Genomic DNA, 22,606 nt, shown 5'->3' with positions numbered 1-22,606 from the left:
ATTAGGTTTACATCCATGACTACTCAACTTGTGTACTAACAAAGATTTATCATTTCAATGTCGACGTATTCTAAATTAGCGTTCGCAGATTGACGCACTTATTTTATACGGAATGCAGTTATAGCACTTTGGCTGATTTTATTTTCATTTACTAATTAGTTCAATTTCAATATTATGACTGATTCACTCTGCCAAAAAACTTTCAAGAAAGGCTTCATGTTTTTCCCACGTCCCCGAAATGACGAATTTATGCTGTAGTATGTACTGTTTTTTTTTTAAGTAAGAGTAAAAGTAAGAATAAGTGTAAGAGTAAGACTAAGACTAAGAATAATAGGCTAAGGTGAAGGGTAAGAGAAAGAGTAAAGGTAAGAGCAAGGAAAAGAGTAAGATAGTAAATAGTAAGAGTAACAGTAAAAATAAGAGTGCCAGTTAGAGTAAGAGTGAAAGAAAAATAAATGAGAAATAGGAAATATGAGGGAAAGGGCTGAAATAGCGTTGCAGTAAGGGCGAAGAGTAAAGGTGAGAAAGGTGAAGAAGTCGAAAAAGGGTGGCGGTTGGCGATCGTAGCGTGCGTGGCAAACCTCCTAGTATACTTATAATAATATATATGTAAATATCGGATAGTGTCTTTGTGACTACAACAAGAGATAGATAGATAATTTATTGAGGATTGCACTGCGACAATTTGCTATTGTGCCATCAGCTCCTTCACATGAACTCATCCAAACCGACTTCCTTGATGAAGCCTAGTGGTTCTCTTGGCTTGAGCGATTGAATGTTAGAATGCTCTGGTCATGGTAAGCCAAATTACTTAGCCCTACATCTTGAGATTGCGTCGCATTCCAAGAGGATATGTTCCGCCGTCTCAGCTGATCGATCATAAAAACGACGTGTGTTGTTCGATTGTTTGCCCAATTTCTACATATGGCTTTTGAAACTACAATGTCCTGTTAGAATAGCTGTTGGAATTCTTATGTACATATATAGGGGAAGTCCTGCTTATTTGCAACCTTCTGCTAACGTTCGTATCGCTAAACTGTTGAATAAAACACTCCAATATTCTCAAGCTTAACGTTAACAAAATTAAGTTCATGGTTTTATCTAGGACGACCAATAAAGAATCACTCAATTTAGATCTAAAAATAATGAATACGACCATTGGGAATGTCAAAATATTTTAGTACTTACGGATCCTGATTGACAATAAACTGAGGTTTACGGATCATATTGATTATATTGTTGCCAAAATGGGCAAAAAAATTTGATTTTGGAAGAGATCATGTAAACTTATTAATAAGAAATATAAGTTGAAAGTTTATAGATCCATCATAGAACCGCACTTCTTATATTGTCTTACAATATTCTTTATTGCCAATGAAACGCAAGTAGACAGGTTACAAATTTTGCAAAACAAAGCTATGAGATTTATATTGAACGTGAAGAACGACACTTCCATAAAGAGTATGATTGATGCACCAAACTGGTTGAGAGTGAAACAGTTGATATTTTACCATAGTATGAAATTTGTATTTTATATCAAGCATGGTAAATTACCAGCCTACCTAAGTGAAAAACTTGTTTATGTGAATGAAACCTACTCTTACATAATCAGGGAAAATAATAATTTTAGATTACCTCTTTTCAAAACAGAAATGGACAGCAAAATATATTTTACAAAGGCCTGAAATGTTTTAATGAACTACCTAATCATGTTGAAAATTGTGAAAACTTAAACACCTTCAAAAAAAGTTTATTAGAATATTGCAAAACCCTTCCAATAAGATAAAATATTTTATATCTGTATTTCATGTTACTGATCCTTGAGCGTACATGACAATCCAAATAGACACAGAGGAACCTTATGCATCAGTTCAAATACATATATCGCTTGCAATCAAATTGGGAAAGAGTTCCTGAAAATATCGTCCCAGACAAACAGTTGGAGTGTTTATGTGAATCACGTATATTCCTACAAAAATAATATATTCAGCCCAATTCTAAACGAAAATTCCGTGCGAGTTTCTTCCCTTCTCTCATTCCTCGTATTCTAAATAAAAATTCCTTGTGAGTTTTTTCACTTCTCCCTTTCCTCCTATTCTGAACAATGTTCGAAAAAGCGGAAACCGGTTATGGGAGAAAAGTAGGTATTATGAATGTGAGGGAGAGGGAGATATCTCTGCCATTTCATAGGAGTTTTTTCACTAGTTAAATTAAAGGGAATGCATCAAAACAGTTAAAGGAAATAGGTTATTTTAAGAAAGAACACTTCTTTCTACAAATTTGTGCTAAAATATCTATTTACATTCTACCATAATATTCTCACTGTTAATACAACAACCAAAATATTCTTTAAGTCGAAAAATATATCATAAGCAACGGAAGAGCTCTTCGCATATTTGATGCAGCCATCCAGAAATTGCGCAAGGATTTTTTAAGAAGGCTTAAATAGATTTTGGCATATGGCGAAAGGCGAACTGAACTCGACTTGGCCGCCAGAAAATTGCTTTGCAGAATGAATGCAGGCAACTCTGGCGGATTTGTGTTATCCCGCCGCTCTTCTGCTTATGCTCCGCTGTTGATGTTGCTGCGGCACCAATTCATTACTCATTTCAGTGAATACCAGATGAAATGCAATAATGTGCATTGTTTATACCTTATTTCTTAATTTCAAAAAAATTGGTAACAATAATTAAACTTTACAATTTTTTAAACAAAATAAGAAATGCGCAACGAAATTTCAATTGACAAAACAGCTGACTTTGAAAATTCGAAATTCCTATTCCCCAATTATCCTTAGGAGAAAAGAATTGGAGGAATTTTTCCGCGGGAATAAAAAAATCCGCGAGAACGAAATTCCGCGAGAATATTTAGAATTGGTCTGATTATAATTAATTATGTTTACATAAAAGCTGGTACAGGGAGGATTGGAAACACGTCCTTTCCAACCGTCCGATAAGTGGCTCATTCTGCTGAGCTGCTAGCTTTTGGGTTGACCGGAATCAAATGCATTCCGACAGCATAAATAATAAAACTGTGTAACAATACGTCTTGGAGTAGGGCAGGATTGAGAACACGTCCTTCCAACCTCCCAATGAGATGACTCCAAGATTTGCCCGTTGGGGCCACCAGTTCCCGTAAATGTATTTATAATTCGTAATAATCTAGGTTTTAGGCTTAAAACACCGTAATAATAAATAAATAATAGTAATAATAATATTCTGTATTACAAAATGGTCTTTATTAGACTACTTTGAGAGTACTTCACAACTAAACTTCACTTCGCAACTAATAGCGAGCTTAAATCGAAACTGATTACCGACTACTCAGTTTGAGCTGATTTTACACTCTTCGTTGCTTTATTCGCATATTATCTACTAAGGTCTAGTAATTTCTCGAACTTCATGCTTGGTTACCAGCCATATACAGGTATACTTGTAGTTTGTAACCATATGCGTGTGTATATGTGAGTACGATTTCGGCTGATGATTACATGCGTTTGTGTGTATCTCTCCGTTGCCTTGTATGTATGTGAGTAAATGATGATTGATTTGTTTACGTACATAGGAGTGGCAACTTGCTTTATTGTTGTTGTGGCTTTATTTAATAACCTTAGTGATGTGAGTATCACTTAGTGATGTGAGTATCACTTAGTGATACTAATATTCGTCACAATATTATCCTATAGCGAACTCTACTTTAACCTCCTAACAGTTACTTAAATTGTCTCAAGATAAGCAAATACAACAAGACAAAATAAAATAATATTATATAATAAAAATTACACAATACATACAAGTACTAATTAGTACTAATTACAAAAATATACTATATACTTATTAAATCATTCATATAAAAAGTCTAAAACACACACAGAGGTATAGGGGGTTACACCTTACATATTTAACGTAGTAAGCAGGTACTTTCAATTCTGAAAATCGGGTCGCTGGCATCTAAGTTTTTGCACTGATTATTGAAATCATGACAAATGCCACGATGGGGGTAATGCATTTCGAAGTTCGATCTGCATGTAATTATGTTTAGGTGCGAAAATATCTAGACAGTCTGACTGTCACATGAAACTTCATTTCGCCAAGCAAAAAGCTCTGCGAAGTTGGCACCTATGTACCTACATTTGCGAGTAATTAAAAAACCAAATGTCATTCGTTTGTCCATGCTTGTTATAAAAGTTATAACAAACATATTTTTTTTTTTCGAAAAAACTCCAAACATTTTTTTTCGCTTTATTGCGCTAAATCGTACGTCAGTCGTTTGCTCATCGTTTGTCCATGTTTGTCCAGCAAAAATTTTCATTTTCCACCTTACAAAAAACCAAATGTCATTTGTTTGTCCAGGAAAGATTTAACAGTTATAACTTTTTTTGTTTTCGAAAAACCCCAACATTTTTTTTCGCTTTATTGCGCTAAATCGTATGTTCGTCGTTTGTCCATGTTTGGCCATGACAAATTTCCGTTTGTCCAGCTTTTGTTAAAAAGCTACAACAAAAATTTTTTTTTTTCGATTAAAAAACCCCACAATTTTTTTTCGCTTTATTGGGATAAATCGTACGTCAGTCGTTTCCTCATCGTTTTTCCATGTTTGTCCAGCAAAAATTTTCATTTTCTACCTTACAAAAACCCAAATGTCATTTGTTTGTCCAGGAAAGATTTAACAGTTATAACTTTTTTTTTTTTTCGAAAAACCCCAAAATTTTTTTTCGCTTTATTGAGCTAAATCCTATGTCCGTCGTTTGCTCATCGTTTTTCCAGGAAAAAATTTCGTTTGTCCACCTTTTGTGATATAAAAATTGATAACACCGTAAATTTTATGTACATTTTAAAACTTTGAGTGTAGTTTAAAAAAAATTGAGTTTTTTGATGTACCCTAAAAATTTTGTTGAATGGAGTTAGCAGCACAACACAACTTTCACTAAAGATCAATGGTAAAATATACTTTGCCATAACTTTGATTTAAGGCTGAAATATTACATTGTTACGTGGATATCCACAAAGTGTCTTTTCTCGGTTCTGGACAATTTTCTAAATCTTTAAGTTTTCACTTATAAATAAATTTCTGTGTTTATTGCTTTACTCCAAATTGGCTATCAATATCGGTTTTTTCAACCCACATTCCCGTGAAACTTCTGCAATAAGCTGTAAAAACAGTACCTCCTAAAATATATTTTGAACCTCTATTATTTCTAAAAGGAGAATTTGGTTGTGGTATTTAGATTATTTTACGGTTAAATAAAATAATAAAAAAAATTTTTAGGTTAAACGTTTTTATTGAAAACAATACTTACATTAAGTAATAATAATACTAAAAAAGTTTTGGAGTAGGGCAGGATTGAGAACACGTTCTTTCCAACCTCCCAATAATATGACTCCAGGACTCGCCCGTAGGGACCGCAAGTTCCCGTGCTGATCGGAATATCATGTATTCCGACAGCCCAAATTTTAGAAATCCTATTTTTATTAAAATGTACTTATAAATAGTAATACGGCTTAAAATGCCGTAACAATAAATAAATAAATAGGTAGGTCCTAGGTACTAATCATCACACTCCTCATCAATCTAGGGCTCTTTCCTGACAATTTGTTACAATCTAGGTCCTCAATACATAATCCTTCCAAAGATTACTCTACTCGGCGCCACGTATGCTTATCCCTCCTCGAACTCCAAAATATTTTGATGTCACTTCTGCCGGACTGTATGGAATATTTGTTCCAACTGTGAGCCAAAGCGGATCGCAAATACGATTTTTGAAATATTTAGATCCATGCGCCACCTATCGGAGTGTTTTCTTCTTATTATTGCATTGTCATCGGGTTCTGAACTTGTACTTCCAAGTTTCAAGCTTGTAGCTTAGCGGGAAGTTTCTTAAATTTTAATTACAAAATTCGTTTACAACACAGTCAAGCTAAATAAATCCGTTTAAAAAACGTACGTATAAATGAAAAGGAAAGGACCCTCGTTTATATCAACCATTTTTTGGGTTGAACTTTTTCTGCATTTTTCTATTCTTTTCTCTAAATTGTGACGAAATTTTTTTTAAATGTGTTCCAAAGCTCAATGATGGACATGACATCCACGTCCAGCATATTTAAATTTTTCCTCACTTTTTTTAATTTCGAAATGTTTCACATCAGAAAACAGTTCTTTTAAAATTAGATAAGCACTTCCATATCAATCTAGATATCCGTTATCAATTTTAAACATCAAAATTCGCATATTTTATGATAAAGGAGAACATAACCATTTCTGATTTTGTGTCTATGCAATTTTTGAAGGCTGCATAATTACAGTAGTAATAGGTGGCTATCTCATAATAGCGTCAAACGAGCAAGTATTTAGAACGTATGCCCATTGATTTCAATAGTCTGCGTTAAACCAACACGATATTTTAGAATCAAATTCGACGGATTTTAAGTTGAAAGATGTTAATGGTTATATGCTCAGTCCAAACTGTAATTTCCCGGCATTATGATTTAAGAGTTGACTTAGATGATCACGTAGCTTCAGTTTTCCGACTAGTGCGTCTGCCCACTACGTTAGAGTATTAGCACACCCTACCGTTGCTTGACCACTTTGGGTCGTTGGGAAGGACAAAGCCTCACCTGGTTAATATATTTGTAGTCATAAGCATAAATCGAATAAGTCCCATGCAAAAGACTAGGACTAAGGTAATTATTGTTTTTGACCACAGATATGTGCCTACATACTCGCACATGTAGGTGCCAACTACACAGAGCTCTTGGGAAATCCCCTCTCCCCAACTATTGTGGACTTAGTAATGGAGGAAAATATTGATAGAGCTGCAACAACACACAATGTACACATACAAGTACGTGGACGATATATTCGCAATTATTAAAAGAAAGGACATGAAACTAATGTCCTGCTACAACAACACGAAACTAATCTTAGGCACACTCAACAAATACCATGAAAGGCTAAAATTTACTATGGAAATAGAGGAAAATTAAAACATACCATTTTTAGACGTCAGAATACATAGAATCTGCAATAAATTATTACTTAACTGGTACTCGAAACCAACATCTTCTGAGCGCCTAATCAATTATCTTTCCTCACAACCATTTAAATATAAAGTAAATACGGCTAGAAATTTTATACACATATTATTAACATTAAGCCATCCAAAAGTTCATGGCACAAATATTGAAACAGTTAAAAGAACCGTAAAGAAAAATAATTGCCCTGATCACTTAGCATACAATATATTAAAACAAAAATTAACAGAAATAAATAGTATCGCGAACCATTCCCAACCCAAAGGTACACACGTTCCCAGGCTCTCAGAAAACTTCGTTCATGGCATTATCAAAAACCCTAATATATGTCTGGCATACAAATCTAATTGCACGTTAGGAACGTGCTTTACTAAAATTAAAAGTGCGATTGGCCAGCAACAACAAAGTAGCGTCGTATATGAAATAGCATGCAAGGGTAATAACAAAGAAAAATGCAACAAAATATATTTAGGAACAACCAAACGAACCTTATGTACTAGACTAGCAGAACACGAAGCTGTATAAGAAAACAAAAGACAAGCTAAAGCGTTATCACAATGTGCAATAATAAATAACCACGCAGCTGACTTTACAAATGCGAAAATAAAAGATAGAGAAAAAATAAAAGGGAAAATCACCATGTAGGAAAATGAACCTAGGGTAACCATGGAATGTGTTTTATGACATGGCTATCAAATGTAAGGTATTAAAGATTATTTTAAAAGGCCATAGTTCTATAGAGCTCTGTGAAGTTGGCACCTACATGTGCGAGTACTGATGACAATTTGTGATCGGTCACACCTATTGGATGGGGCGAAGCACTGCTACAACAACAACAACATGTGCGAGTAATTAAAAAAACGGTTGCCTAGGAAAAATTTTCGTTTGTCCACCTTTTGTTAAAAAGTTATTTCAAATAAAATAATTTAAAAAATTTTGTTTAGTTAAACGGTTTTATTGAAAACCATACTTACATGAAGTAATAATAATACTGAAAGCTAGAAAATAATTAGGTAGACCCTAGGTACTAGTCATCACACTCCTTACCAAGCTAGGGCATTGATAAGACAATTAAATAAGAGCGTTGGGCGCGTGAAATTTCTAAAAATGTGAGGCGTAGCATAACCTGATTAAGGTTCAGTTGGTCTTACTTATGACTATGAATAGAAATTTGACGCGTCCAACGCTTTTAATAATACTAAAAGCTAGAAAATAAATGGGTACGTCCTAGGAACTAGTCATCGCACTCCTCATCAATCTAGGGCGTTGATCAGTAAATTAAATAAAAGCGTTGGGCGCGTGAAATTTCTAAAAATGTGAGGCCTAGGATAACCTGAATAAGGTTCAGTTTGTCTCACTTATGACTATAAATAGAAATTTGACGCGTCAACGCTTTTATTTAATACTAGCAGGGTACCCGACGTTGTTCGGGATGCGTATTTATATTAAAGTGGCCCTTATTTTTTTTTTAATATCGATATCTTGGGTCTTTAACTTAACAAATTTTAAAACATTTCTGCTAACCTAAACCACGAAACCGTGTGCAGGCTCCGTTTATATAAAACAATATTTATTTTCCCACATTATCCCTCCTCCCCTTTTATTGCTTGGTCCATCCCACGTACTTTACTCTGTGCCTTTTTCTGGCGATCCCATTCTTCTTATCTCGCGCTCAACCTATTTTCGGTATTTTCTTCACTCTTCCCCCACATTTCTATTACCATATCTTATTTTCAGTTCTTTTGTCTAAGCTTACCGCTAAAGCATGAAATAAAATCAGTGAATATTGCTTCAATCGGTTAAAAGTTGTAAGCCGTAACTTACATACATATATGGATATATATACACATTCAAAATATAAAACAGAAAATACTTACAGATCCTGTTGATATACCAGAGAATAAAAGAAAGTTTTTTTTTATATATGGGTACATACATGTTTATTTCGCTTGCAAAATCGTTGAGTTTGACAAAAAAACTACGTACACATTTTTAAAATTGTTAGTTTTTACAAATTAGGTTGAAAAAAATAATACTTTTTTGTTGAGTGAATAATTTTAAAACAATTCATTTTGATAGCTTTTTACGACTTTCTAATTTTTAATTGTTGCATACATTAAGGCGAATTATATAAAACTGTTATAGAATAACTTATGCGCATACATAGGCATATATAGCATTATGATTGTTATAAAAGTGAATGCTTTCATACTTATCACACATAAAACAAAATTATTCCAAGCTCTTCAGTGTGAATGTATGTGTATGTGTGGAGAGTTAACTTGTAATACAAAATTTAACATTTTTAATGCTTATTTAAAAAAAAGAATTGTTTTATAATGCTTCCTTATAAACAACGTTTGATGTGGAAGTGTTAGGAACATAGACAATTAATTTGTCTGCTTCATTAACACGTGGGAGCGCCACGTAAAGCTGGCCATGAGAAAAGCAACTCACAGTCAGATCAACGCCCACAACACTCATCGTCTGGCCTTGTGCTTTGTTGATTGTCATAGCATAGCAAAGGTTCACCGGGAATTGAACACGTTTAAATCTAAAGGGAAAGTTGTTTGGTATAAGGGGGATACGTGGTATAAAGACTCTCTCTCCTTTGCCACTGCCTGTCAAAATTTCTGCTTAAATTATATTTTGTTTTAGAGAGACAACTTTCAGCCTCGTTCCATTGTACAATTTTGGTGGGCTTAGGTTACGCAACAGAATAATTGGTGCGCTGATTTTCAAAATAATTTTATGGGATGGAAGTCCAGGTGCACTAAGGCTATTTAAAAACTCCACAGGGAAATTTGTTGAGTCATCTTGCTCCAAAACTCTGTTGATTGAAAAGTATTCGACCTCCTCTCCCTGAATATCGTTGAGTATATACGAATTGATTTTCAAAACCTGGTCATTTCGTGGCGTCAAGACACCCTCTCGCAAAGCCAAAAGTTATCATGACAGACTCCTAGATCATTATAAACAGTAGAACTTAGTTCTTGCAAAGAATTTACGGTACGGCACAAATTATCGGGCAGTGTAATTTTGCCCTCTTCTTCGGAGTATGTACCATTACCAATCTTTAGCAAAGCTTCGGAGAAGTTCTGCGCATTTATTATAAATTCACTCTTTTCATGTTACACCATAAATATGAGCTCTTCAAACACGCTCGTATATCATCTGCTCTTGTACCGCGTGGTATGACCGGTAGTATCTGCCGAAAATCTCCACAAAAGAGAAAAGTAACACCACCCATAACTTGGTCATTTTGGCGTATATCCCTCAGCGTTCTGTCCACAGCTTCCACGGCTCGCCATGGTGCATTCATCACATATTACCAACACACAGTCACGAATAACGCTGGCTTTTTCGCAATTTCTTGTTATATTGCACATTGGATATTCATTGATATCTAAGTGTATGGGGATTTTGAACATGGAATGGGCAGTTTTACCACCAGCTAAAAAAGTTGCAGCTATACCAGATGAAGCCACTGCCAGAGCTATTTTGCCTTGAGCTCGCACCTTTGCCAAAACAATTTTAGTTAGGAAAGTTTTTCCTGTCCCACCAAGGGCATCTAAAAACAAAATCTCACCTACTTCATTATCGACACTATAACAAACGCGTTCGAATACTCCTCTTTGCTCATCCGTTAAACGTTGAATGCCATTACGTAGAGTGCCCGCAAGTTCTGTAGGATTATACGAAATTTCGCTTGCGTATTCCCTGTTCATGCGTTCACCGTCTATAGATGGTTCGGGTAAGACGTATTGGGATAGTAAGTTCCCCCCATTGACAAAACTGTATTCTGAAGTTCGATTAAGCATTGATTAACTGCTCTGTCCCGCATTACGTTGTTAATTTCCCCTTCAATATGGCGTCACGTGCTTCTGAGATAGTCTTCTGACAGCTTATACTTGTGTTTTACCCACAGAGCCATAGGATTCGATAGAGAACAAAATACCACTAAAACGCAAAACAAATATCGCAACCGGCTTGGACTATCACTAACGCTTGCTTCGGATATAGCATCATCCCAATGCTTGTCATCGTCAAGCAAGTGGCGTTCTCGGCAAGCATCGCGGAAAGTGGGATATTCAACTCCCAAAAAAGTGCGAAGGTCCGAAAAGGAAGTAGGTCCTCGTACTGTATGCAAGAACAAACGCAAGTAAAAACACTCGGCATTGTTCGGATGAACCATATATACACGTCCAATGACATGTTCCTTAAAAACGCTGGACTCTCCATCTACAGATCTGCCCCGTTTCCTGCGGTTAAAAACACCTCTTTGCTTATCATGCGTGTAATAAGAGGGAACCTCCTCATACATTAATGTCCTCGCAAACCTGTCTCTTTCGCAAAGCCGAAAGTATGCCAGTAAAGTGGTTTGCCTCGGGTTTTCTGCTCGATCTGTCACGTTTTCGCAATTGAGGTATAACCTTTGCCCTCCTTCTAGATGAACCTCCAAATGCACTACAGGGGGATATCGCTCATGAATGGGAAAGCTTAATATTCTCCAAACGGCCTCTGAAGAGCTTATATAACGCCCTGATTGAAATCTAGTTATTTCGTCATTCTCATTCCTTAACGCAAACGTTGCCTGGTCACTGCCCTTATTTATATACTTGCATATATATTTAATGGATGATACACTACTGCACACTTCCACGTTGATGTGGGCCTGAAACGTTTTGGAGAGTACAGGTGAATATGGTACGACCCATATATTGTCCAAAATTATATCTTCACCACGTAATCTTAAAGTGGCAGTAAACCCACCTTTTTCTGGGACCGTCGCCGATAAGAGGGATATCCATCCTCTCCCGTTATGGTGTGTTCTATAAGTGCCCGTGGATAATCTTTCGAGCATCGGCCGTCTTGCATGCATAGAGAGTTGCTATTTAATATTCCCCAAGGACCATGCACCATGTGTGTTCTTACTATGTCAAATAGTGTGGCATCTGTGTTGCTGTCTGGAAATTCACATTATCACATTATCAATATCGTTAGGGCGTATTTTGTCTTCCAACCAGAGAAGTACATGTGCATGTGGTAGATCTCGTTTTTGCCACTCAACGCTGTACATAAAGCACAAAGCTGACCCAAACAGATTCTCCTTTGTAATTAGGCGTATTAGAGCTTTAAGTTTTAAGTGCAACACTATAGCTATTATGTCGTGCCGATCGTATGCATTTTGACTAGGCAAAAGTTGCTGTGTAATTTCAGCCCACTTCGGATTTGTTGTCATCGTTATAAAGAGATCGGGCTTTCCATATTTTCTAACGTAGCAAAAAGCATCCTGTGTACGTTCGTGCATGTATCGTGGACCTCCCGTAAAACTGGACGGAAGTATTACTAATCTGCCCAAATTTTCTGTACCTCCATCTTGTTGCATAGCATCACGTAAGTGCACATACTCCTCAGCACGCAACCGTCTTTGATTAGTCCGTATGTAAACCTCGGTTTCAATTTTAGCATACATATCGACGATAAACTGATTAAATAGTCCACGAAATCTTTGCAAGTATACAAAATTGTTTGCTCTTATCTGTAGCATGTATGCATAAAATTGTTGTGACGACAAATTTTTATGTGGGTTTGGCAATCTAGTAGTAGGGTTAATTTGATGTAATTCAAAGTTATATCCATCTTCCCCGTGACAAAAATTTAATGGGTATTGAAGCGCATCGTATGATCGATGTGTCTCGTATATACGATGAAGACGATCGTCATGAGTGCGCAAAACAATATCGCGCCTTTCACACTCTTGGTCAACTAAAAAACTGCAACTTCATTTGTAGTAGAAGGATTGTACCTTCTTGGATGTTCTGTTGCGGGCCTTTTATCAGCACATATTACAAATTTATAATTATTATCTTGCTCTTCGGGAACGAAATCAAGGGCATTTTTAAAATCGCGAATGTATGGATTTACATCATGTAGCATATTTTGCAGAATAGGTATCAGACTACGATTAAATTGTGGAAAGTTTTCACAAAATCTGCATTTCAAATTCATTTCGCCAATCAATGAATATTTAGCATAATCTACTAAAGGGTTATATGCAAAAGCACTTTTTGTCTTAGTAATCCAGGAGAGTAAGCCGTTACCTACATCAATATTTGGTGGAAGCTCTTCAGAGTCATTTTGTTCCCTATTTAGCGTATGTCTCACGCGGAACATGCAGGCTAACTTGGCGATTTTTCTCTGCCTCCAACTGCCATATTCCGCGTATTCTTTCCCTCTCGTTGGCCCTGTATTTTTCTTGATCTTCACGTAGGCGTTCGTAATTTTCTGCAGTCATAACTATACTGCTGCGTTGTTGGTTGCTACTTTCCTGCATTCTAGTAATGTTATAGCGATGTCGATCATTTATCAAACGTTCCTCACGATGCGAAAACGTTTCGGATGTCCTATGCTCACAATCGGCGTTCAACATATCGACCCTTTCATTACTTGTTTGGCATAACCTTGGACATGCTGAATGGATGCGCTGCTCATTTAACCTGGGCTCCCTTTCGACAACAGGTTCAGAACCTCGAGACAATATGTGGCGCTCTCGGTCATTGCTGAGTCGTATAAGTTGTTCTTCTTCATTTTCAAAAAAGCGATTTAAATTTGTCCTAACTTGCTGCGTACTTAAACGAATTTCTCTCTCAGGGGAGGTTTCTAATTCGCGAGACAGGGCGTGATAAGATTTTACTGTAATGCTGTTATGTCGGAAAGCATTGGAAAACTCGCCTGAATACCAGCTGGTAATGTCAATACCTTAGAGCCCAATTACATACAACTTTGAGAACTTTGACAGAAGTTGCGCTCCCATTGCTATCACACGGTCCTGTCAAAAAAAGTTTGTGGAACGTAAGGTTGAGACAAATTTTGAGCCATGAGCAAAAAACGAAGCGCTCATCTGTCAAAGTTGCACAAAATTGTATGTATTTCGGCCATAACACGTAAAACTTCGAAGGATCCACTTTCATACAAAGTTGCTTTACGTTCCACGAACTTTGTATGGAAATGACAACTCCAAAGTTTTATGTAATTGAGCCATTAGTTACTGGTAAAATTACGTCAAAAATACGTTTCTTCAGATGAGGCTACCAAAATTGAACTACATCATCCGAATGTACCTCCCAAATAGCAATAGGATGAGTTTACCAATATGTAATTAAAAATATTCAAGGCATTCGTTTAAAGTCGTATATGCCTCGAAAAGCTCGTATAATAGTGTAAACCTCGTATTTATTTCTGTGGCAACAAATCATAACAACTTAAGTCGAGTTAAGAAATTATACCAGTTGAAATTTCCTCCAGCGATTTTTTAAAAGAAAACTGCTTCATAACTTAGCCAAACGTATTAGATTTAATGGTCTAGAAACAAAATAATATAAAACCGAGAAAAGTTCTACAAAAGTAAGCTTTTTTGTTACTAAAAACCGACAGAAGAAATTCTGATTGGTCTAATTTCTTAACTCGACTTAAGTTGTTATGATTTGTTGCCACAGATTTATTTATTTAAACGAATACATTAATTGATTAACAATAAAAATTAAAGGAAAAACAATTTGTACTCACCAGTTTAAAATTCACTTACAACAATACAACTGCACAACACAAAATACAACTGCACAACTGAACTTCTTCAAACAACTAAAATTTATGTCCAGCTAAAATTTATAAAACCTCAAAAAATCAAAGAAGAAAATCACAGCTACTTTGATGAAATTTTTTTCATGAAAACTGGTAATAACGCTTGTCAACAGAACTTTGCGCCACCTGTCAGCGAATAGATACATCGAATTGCTCCAAAAGGTTTGAGTCCCTGATTAACGCGTGTAAAAGGTTTAAAATCTTAGCTAAAAGTATTTCATATTGTAGGTAAATTTATAGATTTTGGAGCAAATACATTTTGACCGATAACTCAGTTATCGATTTATTTATCGAAATACCACAAAATTCAAATGAAACCTGTGACCTTCCTCTATTGTTTGATGCCCATATTGTACGCATATTTAGAGGTTTTAGGTAACCTCATTTTAACCGATTATCGTAATATGGCAGCGTGGAATATTTTTTTTTGGTATGCCACTGTATTCATGAATTTGATTTTTAATTTATATGAAATTGAAAAAAAACTTTGCAAAGGCGTTCTTTGATATTTGTTTGGAAACTAGGTGCATTTTCCTTCGTCTTTCAAAAAAAAAAAATCCTTAAAAGTAGCTTAATTATAGCTTAAACAACTATATCTTTTTTGTTTCTCACGCGATTTTAATGAAATAAGTTCTAGATTCCCTTCTGGATTACAGGCTATCCATCTGTGAAAGTCTGATAAAAATCCATTCGTTAGTTCCCGAGATTATCGATATCATACAGACAAACAGACAAACCGACAAACAGACAAACAGAAAAAAATGGTGCATGAATGATGTCTACGACATTCCAAACGTCAAGTACACTCATTTTTTTTTTAGAAATCTTGGATGTACAGACACGATTTTCTAGAGATTTGTTATAGTATAGATATCTGAATATCTCGATCCTTGCACCACCTAGCGGCAATTTTTTTCATAGGTCGCTTTCTATTCATCTATGTATTATGTGTTCCAAATATGAACCAAATCGGACCACAAATACGATTTTTTGAAATATTTCGATCTATGCGCCACCTATCGGAGTTTTTTTCTCTATAATTGCATTGTCATCGGGTTCTGAACTATATTCCACGTTTCAAGCTTGTAGCTTATCGGGAAGATACTTAAATTTCAATTTACAAAATTCTGTTGGCTACACAGAGTCAAGCTAAATAAAATCGTTTAAAAACCAAAAGTTTTTGTGCGCTGCAGTTTTGTAAACTTTTTTAATTCGTAAAATTCACATTTTACATATTACTTTTGGCGTTAGATGCATAGTTAGATCGAAAGGACATTACTAGAGTATGTAAGTTTTGCGTTCTCTGAGTGTTGTATATTTTGTCTAGAAGACATGAAAGATTTTCTACTTTTCCTAGACTGAGAGAACTGTCCTATTTAAACATAAATATAATAAAATTTATAAATAAATATAAATAATTTTTAGGTTAAAACATCTGGAACAATATCATAAGATGACTGACGCCCAGCGGGTTAGTGGCTTAGAATATATCCGCGGTAGGTATGCCTGTCGTAAGAGGGGACTAAAATACCAAATTGATTCAAGGGGTTGTGTAGCGCAACCCTCAAGGGGTTTCCAGGGCAATATATAACTTCTCCAACCCTTTTGTCAACCTCACCTACCCGTGGCGAATACTGTTTCATTAACAGCCGAAGCTCTGGCGACCCCGAACTCCTGATGGATCTAGGGAATGAGAGGGCGGTATGGCCTTGAAGGTTTCATCTGGTCATACCATATCGTTCCCGAGATGGTCGGGCTAGTACCTTGATGTCTCAGAAATATATGAAGTATTTTTGAAGAAATTTTCGAAGTTTTAAATGGTAACCTCCTTCTGACCCCTGCTCAAAGAAAAAATAAATATTTTAAACTTTTTAAGGCCCACTAGCAGAACTGCAAGTTATCTTTTTAACTCAGAGTTAACTTGACATGAGGCGCCAAACTCCAACATTTTTCGAAAAATGTTTATACTCAGCGTGCTTTGCACACAGAGTATATTAATTTTGATTGGATAACGGTTGGTTGTACAGTAGGTCGGGTCGATTTGTGGGGAGGCAAAAAATCGTCCATTGCTCTGTGAAAATCATATTCTAGGGATCAAAATAAGAAACTTTGCCGAAGGAACCATACCTCTAAAACGAATTCTGATGTCCCCCCCTTTGGGTCGTAGGGGCAAATTTTGAAAAATCCCACTTTGAAATGCCTATGTTTTTTCTTTTTGGAGTTTATTTTTCTCTTTAGAAATTTATTTAGTCAGAACATATGTAAATGAAAAAATGAATTTAACTTAGTAATAGAAAAGAAATTAAAAAAATTATTAGAAATTAGCGTTTTTACAACCCCCTTTTAAAACCAAGGCATCACTGTGATGCATTTGCATGTCGTAAACATAGTTGTGTGGGTTTTTTATTCAACCGTTTTAAAAAATGAAGGTATCACTGTGACAATTGCAGATCGTAAAATTGCTTGTTGTTTTTTTAAGCCACCACAAGACACAGCAGGTAGAATTGAAATTGCCCCTACCCAAAAGTTCGACCCAAAGGGGGGGGGGGGGGGGGGGTGGGCATCAGAATTCGTTTTAGAGGTATGGTTCCTTCGGCAAAGTTTCTTATTTTGATCCCTAGAATACAATTTTCACAGAGCAATGAGCGATTTTTAAATCGACCCGCCCTATTGTACAGGTATAAAGGAATCGAGATAGATATAGACTTCCCATATATCAAAATTATCAGTATCGAAAAAAATTTCATTGAGCCATGTCCGACCGTCCGTCCGTTAACACGATAACTTGAGTAAAAAATATTCAGATATTTTCACAAAATTTGGTACACTAGCTTATCTGGACCCAGAATAGATTGGTATTGAAAATGAGCGAATTCGGATGATAACTACGCCCACTTTTTATATATATAAAATTTTGGAAAACACAAAAAACCGGATAATTTAGTAAATAATACACCTAGCATGTTGAAATTTGACATGTGGACTGATATTGAGACTCTCGATAAAAATTTGGAAAAATTGTTTAAAATGGGCGTGGCACCGCCCACTTGTGATAAAATCAATTTTACAAATATTATTAATCATAAATCAAAAAGGGTTAAACCTATCGTAACAAAATTCGGCAGAGAGGTTGCCTTTACTATCAGGAATGCTTTGAAGAAAAATTAACGAAATCGGTTAAGGACCACGCCCACTTTTATATAAAAGATTTTTAAAAGGGTCGTGGACGAATAAAAAAAGCTATATCTTTGCTAAAAAGAGCTTTATATCAATGGTATTTCATTTCCCAGGTGGATTTACAACAATAAATAGAAAAAACTTCAAATTTAAAAAAATGGGCGTGGCACCGCCCCTTTTATGACCAAGCAATTTTCTATGTTTCGGAAGCCATAACTCGAAGAAAAATTAACGGATCGCAATAAAATTGGGTACACAAATTTTCGCTATAGCAGGAAATATTTCTAGAAAAAATTGACGAGATCGGTTAAAGACCACGCCCACATTTATATAAAAGATTTTTAAAAGGGTCGTAGACGAAAATAATAAGATATATCTTAGTGAAAAAGAGCTTTGTATCAATAGAATTTTACTTTCTAAATTGAATATAACATTAAATTGGAAAACACTAAAATTTTAGAAAATGGGTGTGGCACCGCCCCTTTTACGACTAAGCAATTTTCTATGTTTCGGGAGCCATAACTCGAAGAAAAATTAACGGATCGTAATGAAATTGTGTACACGTATTTTCCTTATAGCAGAAAATATTTCTAGTAAAAATGGACGAGATCGGTTAAAGACCACGGCAACTCAGATATAAAACAAGTTTAAAAGGGTCGTAGACTAGAATAATAAGCTATAACTTAGCAAAAAATAGTTTTGAATCAATGATATTTCACTTATCAAGTTTTATTGTAAGAGGAAATGGGGAGACATTTTTTTTAAACGGGCGGTGACACGTGTTATGTAGAAAAGTAATTTATCTGAAATGAAATGTGCAATTGAAGCTCAAGTTCGAGGTTACACCCGAACTTAGACACATACTTGTTTAAATTAACTTTGAGCTTTGCCGTTTTGCTACAACTAATAATATAACCAATATATAACAACAATAATATAAATAAATAAAATAAATAAAACTTTCATAGGAAAGTACTTGAGATTTATAAATTAATGAATGAGCTTGATATAACACCCTATAATAATTGTAGATATGCTTAAGGGTATTTCTGCTTTGAGTTTGTCATATAAAATTGACCTTGATGGTCTCTCCTCTTCCTTCCTTAAGAAATGTAGAACATTTAATTAAGAACATTTAACCTGCATAATCAACCTTGGGTCAAATTGCGCCTATTCACAAATCTGGTAACAAAAATTACGTTAGAAACTACCCCAATCCCTAAACTTAGCACGTTTTGAAAACTATTCGAGAAAATTGTGAAAGATAAAGTACTTTTCTCAGTTAGAGAAATAATTGAAACCTTGCAAAATTGTCTGTGTACTGTATATCAGCTTTTAAGAGTGGGTGTCAAGTGGACACAACACCGATTTCTCTAAAGCTTTTGATAGTCTCCCACAATATCTTACTGCACAAACTTGAACATTTAGGATTCCATTCAGTTTTTCTTTCATGGTCGAACTCATATCTCACTAATAGAAGGTCGTTTGTAGAAATAGGAACCACAAAATTTTATTCATTTGTCGTCATTTCCGGAATGCCTCAAGGCAGCATTCTTGTCCTCTCTTATTTGTTTTTTTTGTCAACTATATTAGCACATGTTTTGAACATTCTCAAGTCCTGCTCTTTGTCGACGACTTGAAATTGTTTAACAGAATTAAATGCCTGACTGACGTTCGTCGTCTACAAAATAACCTCTCCAATCTATCTGAGTGGAGTATCAGAAATAAACTGTTAGTCAATATTGATAAATGCTTTCATATGACCCTGTCGAAAACTCAAAGTTGAATTTGTTCAAGTTACTCCATTCTTAACAATCAATTGTCTACAGCGAGGTATTCTCTGATCAAGGGGTTCTTTTTGACTCTGGCTTCACGTTTGTTGATCATTTTAGTTGTGTTATCCCTAAGACATACGATAATTTAGCTTTTTTAAAGCGATATGCAAAAGATTTTAAAGACCCCCATAAAAAGGAATTTTTCTATAATTGTCTTGTCCGGTTGAAGCTGGAATACGCTTCCTTTATCTCTGGCCTTTTTATACTTCCAATTCTGGCAGGTGCAGTAGTTTCATTCGCTTTGCTCTCCTACATCTTCACTTTACTGAACCTTTTCCACCCTTTGATGCCCGATGTTTTCTCATAAATTTGAAATCTCTCGCCTACAATTCAGTCTCTAATGTCCATCTCTGACAATATAAATGGTTAAATTGACTGTCCAGTTTTGCTAAGCGAATACGCTTTCATGTCCCTAATAGAATGCTTCGTTTTTATTACCCTTTTCATGCGGTTTCTGTTAGATCTAATTACCATTATTTTGCCCCTATTAATAGAGCTGTAAATGAGTTTAATAAAATTTACCAAGAGCTAGTAGATCTTGAGTTTGCAATGCCGAAAACTCTATTGTTATATTAACGATAAAGACACTCCCCGAAGGTTTTGGGGTGTGTTATCGATGTTGATGGTCCTTTGCCGGATATAGATCCGGTACGTTCCGGTAACAAAGCACCATTCGGGAACGATTAATATGACCACATTAAACCTTCTAGGCCATCCCGCACCCCACTCCTAGTTACATGAGGAACGAATAATAAAATGCATGACCGGATTATGAGGACGGTGAACACTTTGTTGCTGTACTACTGAATTTACCTATCTGCTTTTATTGCATTATGGGTCACGATCAACTCACGAGGTTAAATCACTTACTTTGTAGATGTCGCTTAGTTAGACCCTTGAGAAATCATTCCATACCACTAAATTTGTTCATAAATTTTTTACTTGCTGTTATAAATTATGTATGTGATTTTTTTTTCCAGCGCCTTGAATTTGATCGTGAAGGATTGACAAAGTTGAAGAAAGCCGTAAAAGCGATACATAATTCTGGAAACAGTAAGTATAGTCTACACTAGACCGTTTCAGAAAGTATTTTTTTTCGCATATAATAAGTTTATTATCATAGTTTACAAATAAATTTATAAACCATTTTTGGTTAGGGTACCTGGTTACTGAGATCATAAGGTTCCCTGCAATTAAGCATATTGGTATGTAAGCTAAATGTATATTGTCTTAACTTAAAGGGTTGTTATTTTTACCTGTCTGAAGTTGGGTAGACAACTTTTGCGTGGAAAAAAAATTAACTATTTGGTAAATTGCCGTGAATTTGCGGTAATTTATCCGTGAAACAAAAATATTTCCCGGGACTATATTTTAGAAAATATCGAGTGGCACGTCAACTTCATGTGAAGTTAGCGTGCCACGCTCAGAAAACAAAAATAATTCTTGCACGTGAATTTGCCGTAGATAAGCGAAAAAAAATTTCATATTTCTTTTTTATGGTGCACCGCCAATTTCATGTGAAGTTCGCCTGCCACTTTTCGAAAACCAGTTCGAGAAATAATTCCTGCAGAGGAAATTGCACTGGACTCTATGGCAAATTTTGTAGGCTATGGTCACCTATGCTTCTCTAACAAATAACAGCAATAACAAAAGCAAACTCCCACTCAGCATTTAGATGATTAAATTTTGAATTTCCCTACATATAAATACAATTTGATTACTTTTTCTGACTAAATAATGAGTTATCATATAATTGAACAAAAGAAATAATCAAATACGAATACTTTCGATGATCAAAAACTGAAAGGCATTCTTCGATCACTTTGTGAAATCATTTTTGAAGTCCTTTGATGATTAAATTTTAATATTTCATAAAAACCAACAAAAAGAATAATCAAATATGCTTACGTTTGATGATCAAAAACTGAATATAGTTTTTCAATCACATTTTGCAATCATATTTGATTCAAATGTGTTTTTACTTTAGGTCAGGGGTCGTCAATAGGCGCTTTCACGCAATTGTTTTTGTAAAACGCCCCGGCAAGCGCACCGCATAGGCAAGCGCGCCACACATCCCCGCGCGCACGCATTCTATCCTCTCGCCAATAACCGAATGTATTCTGCTGTACCCATTAGGAACTAAACTGCTATAATTTCGTGTAAAATTACTTTTGAAGTAATATTTTTATACTCAGTTGAGCAGAGCTCACAGAGTATATTAACTTTGATTGGATAACGGTTAGTTGTACAGGTATAAAGGAATCGAGATAGATATAGACTTCCATATATCAAAATTATCAGTATCGAAAAAAAATTTGATTGAGCCATGTCCGTCCGTCCGTCCGTTAACACGATAACTTGAGTAAATTTTGAGGTATCTTGACGAAATTTGGTATGTAGGTTCCTGGGCACTCATCTCAGATCGCTATTTAAAATGAACGATATCGGACTATAACCACGCCCACTTTTTCGATATCGAAAATTCTAAAAATCGAAAAAGTGCGATAATTCATTACCAAAGACGGATAAAGCGATGAAACTTGGAGGTGGGTTGAACTTATGACGCCGAATAGAAAATAAGTAAAATTTTGGACAATGGGCGTGGCACCGCCCACTTTTAAAAGAAGGTAATTTGGAAGTTTTGCAAGCTGTAATTTGGCAGTCGTTGAAGATATCATGATGAAATTTGGCAGGAATGTTACTTCTATTACTATATGTATGCTTAATAAAAATTAGCAAAATCGGAGAACGACCACGCCCACTTAAAAAAAAAAATTTTTTTAAAGTGAAATTTTTACAAAAAATTTAATATCTTTACAGTATATAAGTAAATTATGTCAACATTCAACTGCAGTAATGATATGGGGCAACAAAATACAAAAACAAAAGAAAATTTCAAAATGAGCGTGGCACCGCCCT

General features: G+C 35.4%; 2 protein-coding genes across 15 annotated transcripts in view; one reads left to right on the top strand and one right to left on the bottom strand.

The window, feature by feature from the left end:
• The window catches only part of Nup50 (nuclear pore complex protein Nup50), a 142,415-nt gene that overhangs the window by 13,875 nt on the left and 105,934 nt on the right, over positions 1 to 22,606 (bottom strand). The gene's annotated exons all lie outside the window — the stretch shown is intronic.
• Positions 1 to 22,606, top strand: part of Asap (ArfGAP domain of ASAP) — a 109,890-nt gene that overhangs the window by 5,990 nt on the left and 81,294 nt on the right. For 13 of the 14 annotated variants that reach the window (XM_067776705.1, XM_067776704.1, XM_067776710.1 and 10 more), the window contains one exon: positions 20,668 to 20,740. The exons of the other annotated variant lie outside the window; for it this stretch is intronic. In XM_067776705.1, the coding sequence (XP_067632806.1) occupies positions 20,668 to 20,740 (73 nt within the window). The remainder of the gene's footprint in view (positions 1 to 20,667; positions 20,741 to 22,606) is intronic. 14 annotated transcript variants of the gene reach the window in all.

The sequence above is a fragment of the Eurosta solidaginis genome, chromosome 3 (genome assembly GCF_040869045.1).
Source record: "Eurosta solidaginis isolate ZX-2024a chromosome 3, ASM4086904v1, whole genome shotgun sequence".
NCBI classification, from domain to species: domain Eukaryota; kingdom Metazoa; phylum Arthropoda; class Insecta; order Diptera; family Tephritidae; genus Eurosta; species Eurosta solidaginis.
Note: the sequence above shows the minus strand (reverse complement) of the source record. Positions and strands in the feature narration are given on the sequence as shown.